Here is a 15,765-nt window from a genome sequence, read left to right as displayed (position 1 = left end):
ATGCTATGTATGTACATTAAATGTGTGCTATGAATATGTGTGACTTTTATATACTCTGAAATTAGAACAGTGGAACATACTTTAATAAATTTTCATGAATTAAAAACGGTAAGTTAGTACTTTGAAAAGAAAATATATTGACCAAAAAATACATTTCGAGTGTCCTTCCTTCCTTCCTTCCTTCCTTCCTTCCTTCCTTCCTTCCTTCCTTCCTTCCCTCCTTCCCTCTTTCCTTCCTTCCTTCCTTTCCTTCTTTCCTTCCTTCCTTCCTTCCTTCCTTCCTTCCTTCCTTCCTTCCTTCCTTCCAAGTTTATTTATTTTGAGAGAGAGAGCGAGTGAGTGTATGCTTGCACGCCCAAGTGGGGAAGGGGCAGAAAGAGGAAGAGAGAGAATCCCAAGCAGACTCTGTGCTGTCATTGCAGAGCCCAATGATGAGGGGCTCAATCCCAGGGCCATGAGATCATGACCTGAGCCGAAATCAAGAGCCAGATGCTCAACCGACTGAGTCACCCAGGCACCCCAGGTGTTCTTTATTTAAAGAAGCATTGACTATTAACAATTAGTTTATTTGCAGAGGACAGCCAATTTGTTGCCTGCTTACTCATCCCTCTCTTTTGTGGCCCCTTTACACACTGTAGAATTCTTATAAAATTCTTATATTGTACTTAGTGTTTACATGTTTGTCTTTTTCTGTTGGACCCTGACAATCTTGTTTTCCCAGATACTAATTGTGACACCTGAGGCAGCAGTGGTAAATGTATAACTAGTGCTGGTAGTGACCAGCTAATAATAGATTGGTATTGGCACTCTTACCCTAGGAGCTGGGTGACCCAGACAAGTTTCTTAACACCTCTAAGCCTTAGTTTCCTGACCTCTAAAATCAAAGAATAATGATAATTACCTCATAAGGTAGTTGTAAATATTAAATGAGAAGTTACATACTTAATAATAAATGTTAGCAATTATCAGTGGGTGGCCTTTTCTAAAAGTTGATTATAAGAGAAACCAGAGCATCCCAAAGTTTGCTTTTGTTACGTAGAGAAAGTCAACTCTGGTCAAGTGAAATGAGTTCTTTTCAGTTCTGGCCATTCAGTTGTTGGTTTGCCTTAAAGCACATCATTGAATCATTTTAAGGTCAATATTCTCATATTCTTCCTTTAGTATGTAATCTCACATTATAGTATACTTGGCATTTTTTTCTTTTTGAAGGTATTGCTGTTGAACATTGTTCAGATTTTTGGAAATAAATCAGTTATCAGGATTTTGGTATTTAAGGAAAAAAACCATGCTTCTTTGGAGAGTTATGTATTTCTTATTTTTAGTTTTGTTCATTATACTGAATAAAATAATTAAGGAAACGAAGGCTCATTTGTGTTTGTGAGACATAAAGCCAAATTAGAATTTGTAATAATTTTTTGGAAAGATGAGTATATTTTTGCTATTATAAATTTACTGTGCTAAACAGAATGAATTCCATTATTATACCTAAGTAATTCAGAGTTTACTTTTCTGTCCTTGGAGTCAAATTATGTATATCTTCTCTAGGCACTAACTTGCCTAAGTTTTAGGATTTTATTTATTTGAGGGAAAAAGTTAAAATTTTGTTTTTTCAACTAGAAATTTATAAACCATCATAAATATTAGGAATTAGGCTGAAAAAATAAATTATAATTAGGCATTTTATTTTCTGGCTTTTTCATTGTACATGGTAATTTAGTCTTTTGTAGAAATGTAATGACACATCTTACAAGTTTTTAAGGATGGAAAGCTACAGGCTTAAGAAGGAAGTAGTGGTATAAAAGAGGTTTACAAGTTAATGATTACCTTATAAAGAAGTTCTGAAGTCTACCGAATAGAAACTATAAAAACCTACTTAAAGTACTGTATTTCATCATATCTAGGATATCGTAGATGGTAAAAAGTGTCATGTTATGTACCACTAAGAAGGAAAAAACACTCAGGATGGGCAGTCATAGGAGACCTCTCTTGCAAAGCTGTTACACCAAAGGTCTGTACCTTCAGTGTAAGGATAGTTGAGAAATGTACCTGGCTGTGCAAAAAGGAGACAACAAAGGAACTGCAAGTGCCAACCTTGGCACTGGCTAGAGAAAGGACAAAAAAATCTCCCCTGAGAATTTGAACCACAAGTCTCAAGTTTGGGGTCTGAAGTCATATTATCAGTGTGATCCACAAAAGCCTGCAACAGAGGACTTAATTCAGATCTAGATCAGGTTGGTGTTGCTCCCAGATGACTAAGAAGCAGATGCACATTTTCTCTGGAAAAATTCAGCTGTAATCTAGACCAGTGGCAAAGGCTAGATACGTTCCATTATGAAAGCTGTATCCCAGTTTCAGAAGTTTAGTATATGAAAAACATGCGCCTTTTAGAATTGATAAAATGTAATTCCGTCAGGACCAACTTTTCAATGTTGTCAGATGTCTATATTTTATTTATTTATTTATTTATTTATTTATTTATTTATTTATTTATTTATTTTGAGAGAGAGAGGGTGTGTGTGTGCAGGAGGGGCAGAAGGAGAGAAGACAGAATCCCAAGCAGGTTCCACAGTCAGCACAGAGCCCGATGTGGGCTCGATCTCACCACTGCGAGGTCACAACTTGAGCTGGTCTCAAGAGTCGGATGCTCAACCGACTGAGCCACTCAGGTGCCACTATATTTTATATTTTAATGGAGATCTTGAGGTTTAAAGATTTTCAAGGGCTTTCTGAAATAATTTCAATATAGTTTTGGATAAAGTATCTTATAGATGGAGTATTTAAAAATTGAGGATTCATATGCAGCATGTATTGTGATTTTATTAAGGGAAATATTTTATTAATCAAAGTAACCTAGCATAAAAGTTACCTTTTTATGGAAGAAAGGTAAAAAGAATGCTCTCAAGGTATTTCTGATATTAATTATATCTAAGGAACCATGTTCTACCTTTTTTCTGGCTTTCCCAGCAATATTCATTTATGAATTTCTCTTGGGATCTCCTAATATATCTGAAGGACATTTAATATATGAAGGATTTTAATATGTGAAGGACATTTAATATTCTTATTTATCTGCTAATTCGCTGAATGATAATACTGACATTAGTTTCTTATAAATAGAATTGCTTCTCTGGTGTTTGAATTGTTTGATCTCATACTTATGAGTTTTAAATATGCTATCCATTTGCCTTAGAGAAATTACTTAAGGAAATCTTAAGAATATTTTATAACCCATATTAACAAAATTCTGTTTTCTACAGTAACTACTCCATATGATTTTTGAGTTGTTACTGCTTGTGACTGAGAGCAGAGAAATGTGGAATCATACAGAGGAATGAAATGATCGTCAAGCTTTCATTGGGCTTCTTCCACCATTATCACTAATAGTTCCTGACATATCTCTTTGCTTAAGAGCTTTTTTCTTTCTTGCTTTCTTTCTTTCTTTTTTTTTTTTTTTAACAGAAGAAAACAGAAGTGGCCTGGCCTTTTTAGTTTGTTCTTCGGTTTGAATCAAATTACTTTTGGCCTGCTGATTTATTTGTTGTTTTTGCCACTAGTTTAAAAAAAAAAAAAGTAAACTTAACAGAAAAGGATCATACTCCTTTAACATGTACTGCATTTTGATCCCCCTCCTATCTATCCCTCCTTGACAACTATGTTGTCTTTCTTTCCTCTAACCTCTTAGAACATAGCAATTCCTCCTTCTAGTTAAGGTGCCTTGTAAGTAAAGCGATTGCATATCATCTAAACCCTGGATTTAACCATGTCAACTCCAAAGGGCATGCCAAAAATTTGTTTTTTAATCACAGACATTTTATTTTATTATAAAATGCATAAATGTGTATACATTCATCAATCTTCAGGTGTAGGATCAAGACCTTTCTTTGAAAAGGAGTCTACAGATTAAAATTCAGTTTTGTCTTTATTGTATAAGCTACACCCATTAATGCACCTTTTTTTCCAATGATTTTTCACAAGTATATTCAGTTTAGAAAACTTTACCAGTAAGTATCAACTGTTGTGCTGTTGTTTGTGTAGTTTTGTTTTTCAGTAAGGATTTTATAGCAAGAGTTCCTACTATAAGGGTAATATTATTTTAAATCGATCTTCTGTTGTATTTTAACACTAAGCTTGGTATTTTCCGATTAGTTTTACAACCATTGTTAGATCCATTCTTTTACTGAATGTATATAATCTTTTCAAAATCAAAACTTCTTTTGGGTGTGTTTTTCTTTTATTGCTTTTGTAGAACCTACTGGCTTGGTGACATTTACAAGACAGAGTCTTGAAGATTTTCCAGAGTGGGAAAGGTAAAAGTAATAAAAATAATCTGGGAATCCTAGAATTAAAAGGACTCTTTTACCATGCAAGGATTCTATTTCACAACCTCAGGAAAAATGGTTTCCCAACCTCTTAGTTGCCCTAGTGTGTGGGGAGTTTCATATCATAAATGATCCACTGATAGCTCTCATTGTTAGAAAGGCCATGCTTTCTGAATCAAGGCCTGCAAGCCTTTGACTTCTACTGTTTGCCTTAGTGGATTTTTTTGTTTTTGTTTTCGTTTTTATTTTTGTTTTCTGAAACAAAATCTTATTTAGAATTAAGGAGTTTGTGTGTGAAGACACTAATATTAACTAGAACAACCAATATATAATGTTGTCTTACCTCCTCTTTTGGTTAGTATATATGTATTTTATGGCTTTTCATTCTGGAGGACAAGATGTTGGAAAATTTTTTCATTAAACTAAAATGTAAATAGTAATTACTTAGAATTTGTCTCAGTGACAAGAATTTTGAAGTTTGGCTATTCACATGCAGATTTTGTGGAAGTTGCTAATTTACTGGGGCTTTTTTTCTTATTATTTACCTACAGATAACTGAGAATAATAATAATCAATCTGAGTTCATTCAGATTTGTAAGTTCCTTGGGGCCCTGAACTAGTTAATACTTTCCCTAGTCTAGAGCAGGTTCCCAGATCACCTAAAGAGGAATAGATCACCTTTTCCATTGCACATGAGAACATGATCAAACATACTAAATGCATATTTTGCATATGCATTCGTGTTGACTAGTGCCTCTCATTTTCATTTTCCCATAATTTTTATCATAGCTTTTAATTATTTCCTTTGGAATTAGTGACGAAAGGGACTTTTAAGGAAGTTAACTTGATAAAACACATCTGCTTAAGTGGCTTTCCTGTGGTGTTTTTTTATCCACCAAAGATGTTTATTTGTGAGGTGAAAAAAAACAAACAAACTTACATTAGGAGCTGATTGCATGGCTGAGATGATTATTAATAGAGGGAAGTGGGTAAAAGTTTAAACAACCTGAAGACAAAAAACAAAAAATGGAGCCAGAAAGGAAGAGAACATATACAGCATTTTGGAGTCTTGGCATATTAGAGATGAAAGGAACCCCAAGAAATCATCTGGTCTAGCTGTCTACTAAAAGTATCGGTCAACTCTACCTGTGACAGATGACAGACAGCTTCAGTGTGGGGAAATTCACTCTTTCACCTCAGTGTGTCCCATTGTTGATGTTCAACATCATAATGCTTTCTTGACCCACCCCCATCTCTAACAGTGCACATAGGTAACACACTAAACTTACTCTTTTCTCTGTTTCACATACAATATGGATTCTAAACCCTTTATATTTGTTCTTGATCTACTCCAGGCCATTGGTCTCTCTTAAAATATGGTGTCTACAACTAAAAGTAACAATTTGCTGCTATCTGCCCAGGTCAGGGTACAGATTGCTTTTCATAGCTTTTGTGTTAGTATCTGACAGGAATACAGACGTTTTGTTCATCTCACTTTGGTGTAGATTTTATAGATCATGCAGAGGGCTTGTTTTTAATTCAGCTGTAGATCTCAGCTCTTCATCTGACATTCATTTGGCACTAAGGGGAAAGGACACCCATTTGTACATTACGATCTGGGAGAGAAGGGATAAGTCAAAATGCCAACCACAATTGGCAAGGCTGCTGTGTCAGTGAGATAAAGTTGCCCCTGAGTAAGATCAAGATACTCCCCTTAACTTTGATAGGCACAATTTGACTTGATAACTTTTCTAACGTTTTTGTTTCATTAATCTCTTTTTGTTTTAGCTGCTTCGTAAGTGAGTTGGAGAATGTAACTAATCAATCTCCCAGATTCCACAGAACCAGAAACATGCATTCACTTTAAGAGGGAGGATAAAGAAGAGATGAGGATTGTTGGTGTTCCCAACAGCAAGGGGCTAAATGAGAGCCAGGAAGTTGGAGGTTTTTCTGATTTCCAAGCTTCTGCCATGTTACAGTTAACCCAGCAGTCACCAGTGACTACCTTAGCTGGGCTTACTTAATCACAGAGAGTCACAGTCATCTGTCTTTGATTCCTAGTGCGGTGGTATGAAAGATTTGCTTGGGCCAAAAGGGGACACCTGTCAGGAAGTTGGAGGATGCTTTTTTAAAAAGTGGCTAGCAATTTCATAATTTTATTGAGAGCTGTACTATATGTTGACAGCTTCCATCATGGAGAATAGTTGATGTCAGATGAGATTTGTTTTGAAGTCCTGGCTGACAAACTAGAGATTTCTGGATCGTGCTTCTTTGTCTTTTCAGTAGTATCCTCATGGATAGTCTCCCTTAGCATAAAATGGCTAGGAAAATAGGATCAAAAAACAAACGAAGGAAGTTAAAAAAAAAAATCAAACTTGTGTCACTACTTTCTACAAGAGATTTGGAAAGTAATTTTTCTAAAGGTGTAGCATACCGGTTAAGAGTTTGGACCACTGTTAGGTTACCTGGGTTCAAATCTTTGTTTTGCTTCATTTATGAGACTTAGGCAGGTTACTTAAATGCTTTCTGTGTCTTGTTTTCCCATCTGTAAAAGGAGATGGTAATGGGGTTGCTATCAGGATTAAATGAGTTAATGCGAATGCAGCTCTTAGAATCTGTACTGAATTGCCTGCTGAGTTTAAGGCTCTCAGTCTTCTGGACTGGAGCTTCCCCAGAAATGTATTTGGACTCCTTGAAATCAGGAAGAATGTAAATCCCAGAAAGTAAATAGCACTCCCCCAGTTAAATTGTTTTTAAAAATGTGTAATTATTTTAAAAAATATGTAATTCCCCCCGCATGAATGCCACCCTTATGTAAGTTAGAGATTTGGATTTCATCTGTTATATTCTTTTATAACTTATATTCTTTATTAAGTAAGTAATGGGGAAAATCTATTAGCAAAAAATGTCATCATCAAATACTATTAATAAAATGGAATTGATTGTTTAATATAATGTAAGACAGGTAAACACAGTAAGGGAGGAAAAAGTTTCTTCTTAACCCAGTTAGGATCCCAGACTGGGTCTGAAAATTAAACAGACAAAGACAGATTAACAGGAGAAAAGCACACAAATTTATTTAATATAAATTGTACATGTCGCAGGAGCCTTCTTAAGGAAATGAAAGCCCAAAGAAACAGACCCACATACTTTATACTAGGTTTGATAACATCTCTAAGGAATATGACAGATTAAGAAATATGAGGTAATTGTAGTAAACTGGGGGAAACTTAGCAAGGCTTGTTTGCTAGATTCTTGATACCCCTTCTTCTTTGGAGATGAGGATGCTGCTTTCCTCCAGATAGAGGGTGGGCACCTTGCACATGAAGGGTTTATTACAGGGAAGAACTGTGAGGAGGGGAGGTCAGAGTGACCCTCCTGTTTCTGCCATTTTATCAAATTTAAAATATTTGTTAGGCCATGGTGTCACGTTTTAGGGTGGCATGACCTCAGTGACCATGGCTTACAAAAGGGAAAGAAAATAATTGTGACTTAGAGGTACTAGGTTCATCCATCAATTTTATTAATATAAAAATACAATAGATCAGAATTTCTGTGGCATGTATTTTCATCAAGATACCCCTGCCACACACACTCATGTTTATCAAACTAGTGAAAATAGACCCTATCTTAGCATCATATATGATTTATTGCTAAATTTTTCTGTATTTTTCTTTGGGTTGCCAACTGTAGCATAATAACATTTCATAGATCTTAAATTTTTTTTATATTTTGAGAAGTTTTTCAACTCTTAAAGAAAAGAAACTGATATTTTATAGGAGAAATAATGGGTTTCAGAACAGCATATTATCCCATTTTAATTTAAATATGTGTATTTAATATTTGAATAAGAACAAGTTTGGGAGCGTCTATATCAAAAATGTTAACCAGGCATCTGTTTCTGGCTTTTAAGATTCGAAAGAGTTTCAATTTGTCTTTTATATTCATGTATATTTCCACATTTTTCTGGAGTGAAGTATTTGTCATTAAAAGTAAAGGATTATCTTTTTAAATTATAGATGTGACAAACTCCTGACTCGATTGCATGTCACTTATGAAGGTACCATAGAAGGAAATGGTCAAGGCATGCTACAGGTAGGTGAATCACAATGTGTGTGTGTTTGGGACTCCCTCTTATCAAGTGACAGCAAAGAAAATTTGAAAACCTATTTGTTCATCTCCTAAACTGATTTAATGCAAAGAAGCATGATAGCAGATTGGAGAAAAACACCAAACAGATCATCTTGACAGCCTTGGTAAAGCTGTTATTTGCCAGTGTACTGTTTCTTACGTGTGCCTCTTTAAAAAGCCTTTGACAGAAAATCTTAAGATCTGGACAACATCAGGCCTCTTAGTTCAGACATTGATTGTAGATTGACAGTGGAGGAAGTTCCCAGGGTATGGTCTTGACAAGCCATCACTAGGCAGTTTTGTTCTTTTTCTTTAAAGGCTGTTGCTCTGCCCCCAAATGATGACCAGCTTGAAATGTTTTTCTGCCACCAACCTTGTTTAGGTCTTAGGACACAGACATCTAAAATTGATTGATAAGAAAGTCGTCTCTCCCATATGTAACAGTTTTAGGTACGTGAGCCAGCTATGCTTGCTGTCTCTTCCCCGTTTCAGAGCAGGTTATTTTGTCCATCTCTCAGTCTTTGTTATTTATCTGTGTCATTGCCTTCACTTTAAAAACATATATTTTTGGAAAAAGGAGTTAACAAAGAAAACACCTGTGTATCTAGCTTTAAATTGTTGTAACACTTAACACATGTTTTCCTTTTGCTTTGTAGTGATAGTGATCTTTTTTCAAAAATCACCAATCTGAGGCAAAATGTTGGTGATTTGTGTTCTTATCCCATTTATAAGAGCATCACAATGTCAGTTTTCTTTGAAAGATGCTTATACATCATTTCACTTCTACTGGGAATTGCTGATTTTTCTTCTTAGATCCTTATTTGGTGCTTATATTGGGTCAGAATCTAAATCAGGTTCCAGAGAGTGGACTAACTTGTTTGAATAACTTAATGTATACTGTAAAATTACTAGACTGATTTGCATTTGCCTAGTTATTATATATTTATACTCTAAGTGCTTAATGAAACTGAGATTCTTTTTAGAATGGCCTTTTAAAAGATACATTTATAATTAAAATCTTCAAAGGGGCAAACCATGTTTTGTTTTAAATCACCATCTCCCAGTGATTTTTTTGAGATTATAAATAGAAATACTTAGGATAACTGGAGTAATATTTGTCTGGTACTTAAAAAATTTTTTTTTAATTTGTATTTAATCATTACTTTTTTTGTTAAATAGTAATTTTGAAATAGGCTTAAAATTTACTTCAAATGAATGTTACTTTTCCCCCACATTTACATTTTGATGATGTTCTTTTCTACATTAAAGTAATAGATTGACTGAGAGAGTCTTAATACACATGAAATAAACAAAGCTACTGCTAGTTAGCGCTGTGGGAATGCTGACCTTTCATCACAATGCAATTCAGCAAGGAATTATTTAACAACATTCAAGGTTGAGATTCTTCCCACTTTTCTAGAATATATTATAGGTGAAATGTGAAACCTCAGTGGATTAAAAGAATACCATAAAGACTTCTATTAATTATTCTTCCTACCCATGCTATGTATCCCCAGGAGATCGGAGAAATACTGTATTGCAATTTAAAAAGTTCCTTGTGTAGCATATAAGTTACATTATGCTGAATGGCAACAAGACCTCTCTAAGGATTGTTATCATTTCTCATCAAGTTATAATTCAGAAACTGAATAATCTGAACAAATAGCTTTAAAGTGAAGTGAGTTGAAAAATGGCTAAAAATAAGCACTCATATGCTTGTGTTCATGTTCTGGAACAGGTTTCTCACCTGTAATAGAAAGCCTTCTATTAAGAACTTTTTTAAGTAGTGGAAAGTTTGATTTTTTTAAAAGACCCCTGCCTTCAGGGGCATATTGAGTTTAGTATAACGTATTTATTTCTATGCATACCTTTCAAGTAATAAATGTTGGCCTTTTATTCAAAGAATGAATAATAGTATGCACATTGAATGTATCTCATTTATCATTACCAAGTTATACCTAAATTATATAGAACTTCCTTTTTATTTTAGTTATGTACCTTGTTCCAGTAAAAATTAAGTTTAGCTGATCTCAAACTTTGTTTCTCATTTGTATTCACGATACCATTATACTTACTTAGCTAGTCTCTTGGTTTTTAAGTGCTGTCTGTTTTAATTTTTTGCTGGACCTCTCTTTTCTTCAGTTTCTTTCCCACTGACTTATTTGAGGCCTAAGTAATTCTTGTCAAACCTATTTAGTAGTCACCTAACCAGCTTCTCTGCTTTTAATTTTACACCTTTCCAATTCATTCTTTAAACTCTAGACTCAGTTTAAAGTTACAACTGGACCCTGTGTAAGGTCCAGTTGTAACTTTTCTTTTTGTAATCATTCCAAGAATACCTTATCACCAACCATAATCCTTCACATACTCTACATCGCAGATAGGCATGAGGAACATGCTTATCACTCTTCATAGAGCTGCTTACAGCTCTGTGTTTTTCCTATGTGTTTGTGCAGTTATTCCCTCTGCCTGAATGTCAGCAAAATCTAAATTGAATCTCATCTCCTCTTGTAAACTCCCCTATTCTCCTCCCCATGCTCCAGTTTTAGTTAGTTGTATTATTTGGAAAGGATCAAATATATTCTACTAGGTTCTTTATTAATTTTTTTTTTTCAACGTTTATTTATTTTTGGGACAGAGAGAGACAGAGCACGAACGGGGGAGGGGCAGAGAGAGAGGGAGACACAGAATCGGAAACAGGCTCCAGGCTCTGAGCCATCAGCCCAGAGCCTGACGCGGGGCTCGAACTCACGGACCGCGAGATCGTGACCTGGCTGAAGTCGGACGCTTAACCGACTGTGCCACCCAGGCGCCCCTCTAGTAGGTTCTTTAATAAACATTTTTTCATTCTGCTTATGTGCTGGGATCTCATCTAGATTACAAATGCTGTGAAGCCAGGGCCCACGTCTTACTTATTTTTGTATCTCATGGTCCCCAGCACAATATTCAGTTAATATTTGTTGAATATTTTAAGTCATAAATCACCCAATGCATAATGACTTTATATATTGTAAATAATTCTAATCAATGGACTTGTTGAATCAAAATTATTTTTCTGTATAAGCTACAGAGTTACTCTTGTTTTAGTGTTGATTTAGTATGTCTGAATATAAACTTATATATGATTCTGTGATAACTCATTTCAAGATCTTGTCCAGTCATATTTTTCAGTATTTTCTAAGTTCTTTTCTAATGAAAGAAGACTGCTTTACCTTCTATTAGTTTCTGTCTTTCCACATATATTTTTATATATAAAAAAATTCATATTCTTGTTTTACTCTTTTGTAGAATAGGCTTCAAAGTATTGTTTAATATTACAATTGCTTTAGAGACATAAGCAACTTAAAAAAATTTTTTTTTAATGTTTATTCATTTTAGAGAGGAGAGGAGGAGGGACAGAGAGAAAGGGACACACAGAAACCGAAGCAGGCTCCAGGCTGTGAGCTATCAGCACAGAGCCCAGTGCAGGGCCCGAACTCACAAACTGTCAGATCATGACCTGAGCCAAAGTCGGATGCTTAACCGACTGAGCCACCCAGGTGCCCTGAGAATACAAACAGGTTTTAAGAAATCTTACATTTGACAGTAGTCTGAAAGTATATGTAAAATCATAGAAAAAAATCTATATTGGTGTCTGCCCCTGATTCTTTGCACAGAGCTCCTAAAACCCTTGTAATTTCCTAGGTGATGGGAGTGTCTTTTGTTCTGATGAGGTGACTTTTGGTGAGCTCCTGGAGAGCTTTAGGGTGGGGGCTGGTTACCAAAAAGACTAAGCCATGATTAGAAGCTTGAAACTTTCTACTCTACTCCCCATCTTCTGGGAAAAGGAGAGGGACTGGAGACTGTGCTAATGATTGATCATGCCTAAGTGATGAAGCTTCCACCAAACTACCCAAAAGTATGGGATTCAAAGAGCTTCCAGGTTGGTGAACATGTGGAAGTTGGTGAACATGGGGAGAGGGAGAGGTAGCTCTATGCCTCTTACCATATACCACGCCCTATCACTTCATGTGTCTATTCATCTCTATCCATTATTATATCCTTTTTAATAAATGAGTAAACATAAGTAAGTGTTACCGTGAGTTCTGTGAGTTTATCAAACCACAAGAGCAGATTATGAGAACCCCAATTTATAGCCGATCAACTGTACTTCTAGTTGCAGTTGGTGTCTGAAGTGGGGCAGTCTTGTGGGGCTGAATTGTTATTAGCCTGTTGGATCTGATGCTAACTCCTGGTAGATGGTGTCAGAACTGAATTGAATTATAGGACACCCAGCTGGTGTTTCAGAATTGCTCTATGTGTGGAAACCCATACATCTGACATCAGAAGTGTTGTGAGTGTGGTAGTACTGTAGGAGTAGAGGAAAGAGAGTATGTTTTCTCTGTACAGTATTTAAGCCTCTCTTACCTTACTAAAATCTTTGTGGGTGTGGGTGGCTATGTATGTACACAAGGTGTTATGTATGTGTGTAATCTAAATCCTCAAATAGAGTAATCTAAAAGTTGGAAACCACTTCTTACATATTGCCCCACAGAGCTTCGCATAATGTTGGACACGCTGGAGTGCTTAGTAAGTTTAAGACAAATAATACTGACAGGTAGAATTTGCTTTGTCTAGAGCATTGTGTAACTCATCTTTATTAATAGGAGCTTGGGGATCCCATTATAGTACTCCACAGAAAGCTTATGAGTAATTTTAAACTAAATTGGAAATATTAATTTAGTTGAATCTTTTTTTTTGTTTGTTTTAATGTTTATTTTTGAGAGAGGGGTCAGAGTGTGAGCAGGGGAGGGTCAGAGAGAGAGACAGACAGACAGACAGACAGAATCCGAAGCAGACTCCAGGCTCCAAGCTGTCAGCACAGAGCCTGACACAGGGCTCAAACTCATGAACCATGAGATCATGACCTGAGCTGAAGTCCGATGCTCAACCGGCTGAGCCACCCAGGTGCCCCCTTTGGGTTTTTCTTTTAACTTTTTTTTTAATTCCAGTTAGTTAGCATACAGTGTGATATTAGTTTCAGCTATACAATTTTTGATTCAACACTTAGATACAGCAACCCGTACTCATCACCACAATGCACTCCTTAATTCCCATCACCTATTTAACACCCCCCCCCCCCCCCGCCTATCTACCCTCTGGTAACCCTCTGTTTGCCCTCTATAGTTAAGAGTGTTTCTTGGTTTGCCTCTGTTTGTCCCTCCCCTGTGATTGTTTATTTTGTATCTTAAACTCCAAATATGAGTGAAATCATATGGTATGTGTCTTTCTCTGACTGACTTATTTCACTTAGCATAATACTCTCTGACTCCATTCTCATCATTGCAAAAGGCAAGATTTCATACTATTTTATGGCTGAGTAATATTCTATTGTGTGTGTGTGTGTGTTTATGTGTATGTGTGTATGTATATATATACATAAAACATCTTCTTTATCCATCAGTCAATGGACATTTGGGCTCTTTCCATAAATGTGCACCCCAATGTTTATAGCAGCATTATCAACAATAGCCAGTTTTATGAGTCTTTGTTGTTAAACTAGGTTTCCTGTTTTCTTTTTTTTTCTCCTTAGGTATAGTAAAAATAAACAGTTTGTAATGTTCATGTAGTTTGGGCTTTGCAACTGAATTTAGGGTGAAATTTTATCTCTTTATTCTTTCACAGAAGAAAAAGGTTATCCAAAAAAGGGCAATTACTTAAAAAAAAAAAAAGGGCAATTACTAAATTTTTCAGTTCTTTAAGGACAAATGTTTGATTGCCGTAGTATATAAGAAAGATATAATTATATTAGAGTCATATGAAATCCATAAATGGAAATTGAGTAGTGAATGGTAGGGAAATGATCTTGAAACCTTTCCAGATAAAGTTTTCTTTGATTTGTGGCCCTTGTAGTACATATAAGGTTTGTAAATAAGAGTCTGTATGATTACACTGAGGCTTTTGCCTAAAAGCTCCATTTTCCAGGTTCCTTCTAAGGTTTTGGAATCTAAAGAAGTATGCAAAGATGTTACCTGGAGTGAGATGGAAAGAGTGCAGTCAACCACAGTCTGTTCTCCGTTGGAAGATTACTAATTTGGGGATTGATTTATATGGGAAACGAAAGGAAGAGAGAAAGTGCTTCTTTATCATATATGTAGGTATTTTAGATAATCATTTAACATGCCACATTTTTCCAAATAGGTGGATTTTGCAAACCGTTTTGTTGGAGGTGGTGTAACCGGTGCAGGACTTGTGCAAGAAGAAATCCGCTTTTTAATTAACCCCGAGTTAATTGTTTCACGGCTCTTCACTGAGGTGCTGGATCACAATGAATGTCTTATCATTACAGGTTAGTTTTGGGAAGTCTGTACAATAAAGTAGCTTTCCCCACCTATGAGTATCTATCATGAAGACTAGAGGCCACCCAGATACAGCTTTTCTCTATCATTGGCCTTAGTCCCAATGTTTTTATTGATTAATTTATTCTTGGTTTTTGGAAATCGTTACAGTTCTATTTTCCTAGTCTTGAGTAAGACACTTGATACCCACCTTTTCATTCTTGACATCTTTATCTGAGGAACAAGGGTAAAAGCTACCCTCCAGTTTGAAACTTTATGTTATGCCCTTAAAAAGAGGATAGTGATGTGTCTTTGACCATGTATTCTGTTATTAGTCTTCCATTATGTTTCCAAAGTGCTTTGTTATACTTCAATATGAAGATGTATATACATTTAAAAAGCATACTTACAGTATTCAAAGAGAGTACAACAGAGAGCTTTCATTGAATAGTAATAAATCAGGAACCTCATGTTTACCCTAATTTCTAATCCTGAGAGAAAAAGTGTGATGATCTCAATGCCTCTTCTTGGGGCGCCTGGGTGGCGCAGTCGGTTAAGCGTCCGACTTCAGCCAGGTCGTGATCTCGCGGTCCGTGAGTTCGAGCCCCGCGTCAGGCTCTGGGCTGATGGCTCAGAGCCTGGAGCCTGTTTCCGATTCTGTGTCTCCCTCTCTCTCTGCCCCTCCCCCGTTCATGCTCTGCCTCTCTCTGTCCCAAAAAAAAAATAAATAAATAAACGTTGAAATAAATAAATAAATAAATGCCTCTTCTTGATTTAAGTTAATATGGAAGGAGGAGAGAGGGAAATATAGTAAAATTTATACTTTTGGTCTATTATTGAGATTAAAATTTTTTTCTTAAGTTTTTTTAGCTTGAGATACAACTATGTCACTGTATTTTCTTGTGAATCAGCTACCAAAAAATTAGTGATTAACTCCCACCTCTCAAATTCTTAATCAGCCACTATACATAAGTTAAGTCTTTTATTCAGGTACCTAA

General features: G+C 35.7%; 1 protein-coding gene across 8 annotated transcripts in view; it reads left to right on the top strand.

The window, feature by feature from the left end:
* Window positions 1–15,765, top strand: part of PARG (poly(ADP-ribose) glycohydrolase) — a 132,781-nt gene that overhangs the window by 70,131 nt on the left and 46,885 nt on the right. For all 8 annotated transcript variants that reach the window (XM_045438030.1, XM_045438034.1, XM_045438033.1 and 5 more), the window contains 3 exons: window positions 4,247–4,307; window positions 8,339–8,414; window positions 14,631–14,778. In XM_045438030.1, the coding sequence (XP_045293986.1) occupies window positions 4,247–4,307; window positions 8,339–8,414; window positions 14,631–14,778 (285 nt within the window). The remainder of the gene's footprint in view (window positions 1–4,246; window positions 4,308–8,338; window positions 8,415–14,630; window positions 14,779–15,765) is intronic.

This window comes from Leopardus geoffroyi, chromosome D2, assembly GCF_018350155.1.
Source record: "Leopardus geoffroyi isolate Oge1 chromosome D2, O.geoffroyi_Oge1_pat1.0, whole genome shotgun sequence".
Classification (NCBI taxonomy): domain Eukaryota; kingdom Metazoa; phylum Chordata; class Mammalia; order Carnivora; family Felidae; genus Leopardus; species Leopardus geoffroyi.
This window is presented reverse-complemented; position numbering and strand designations above follow the sequence as displayed.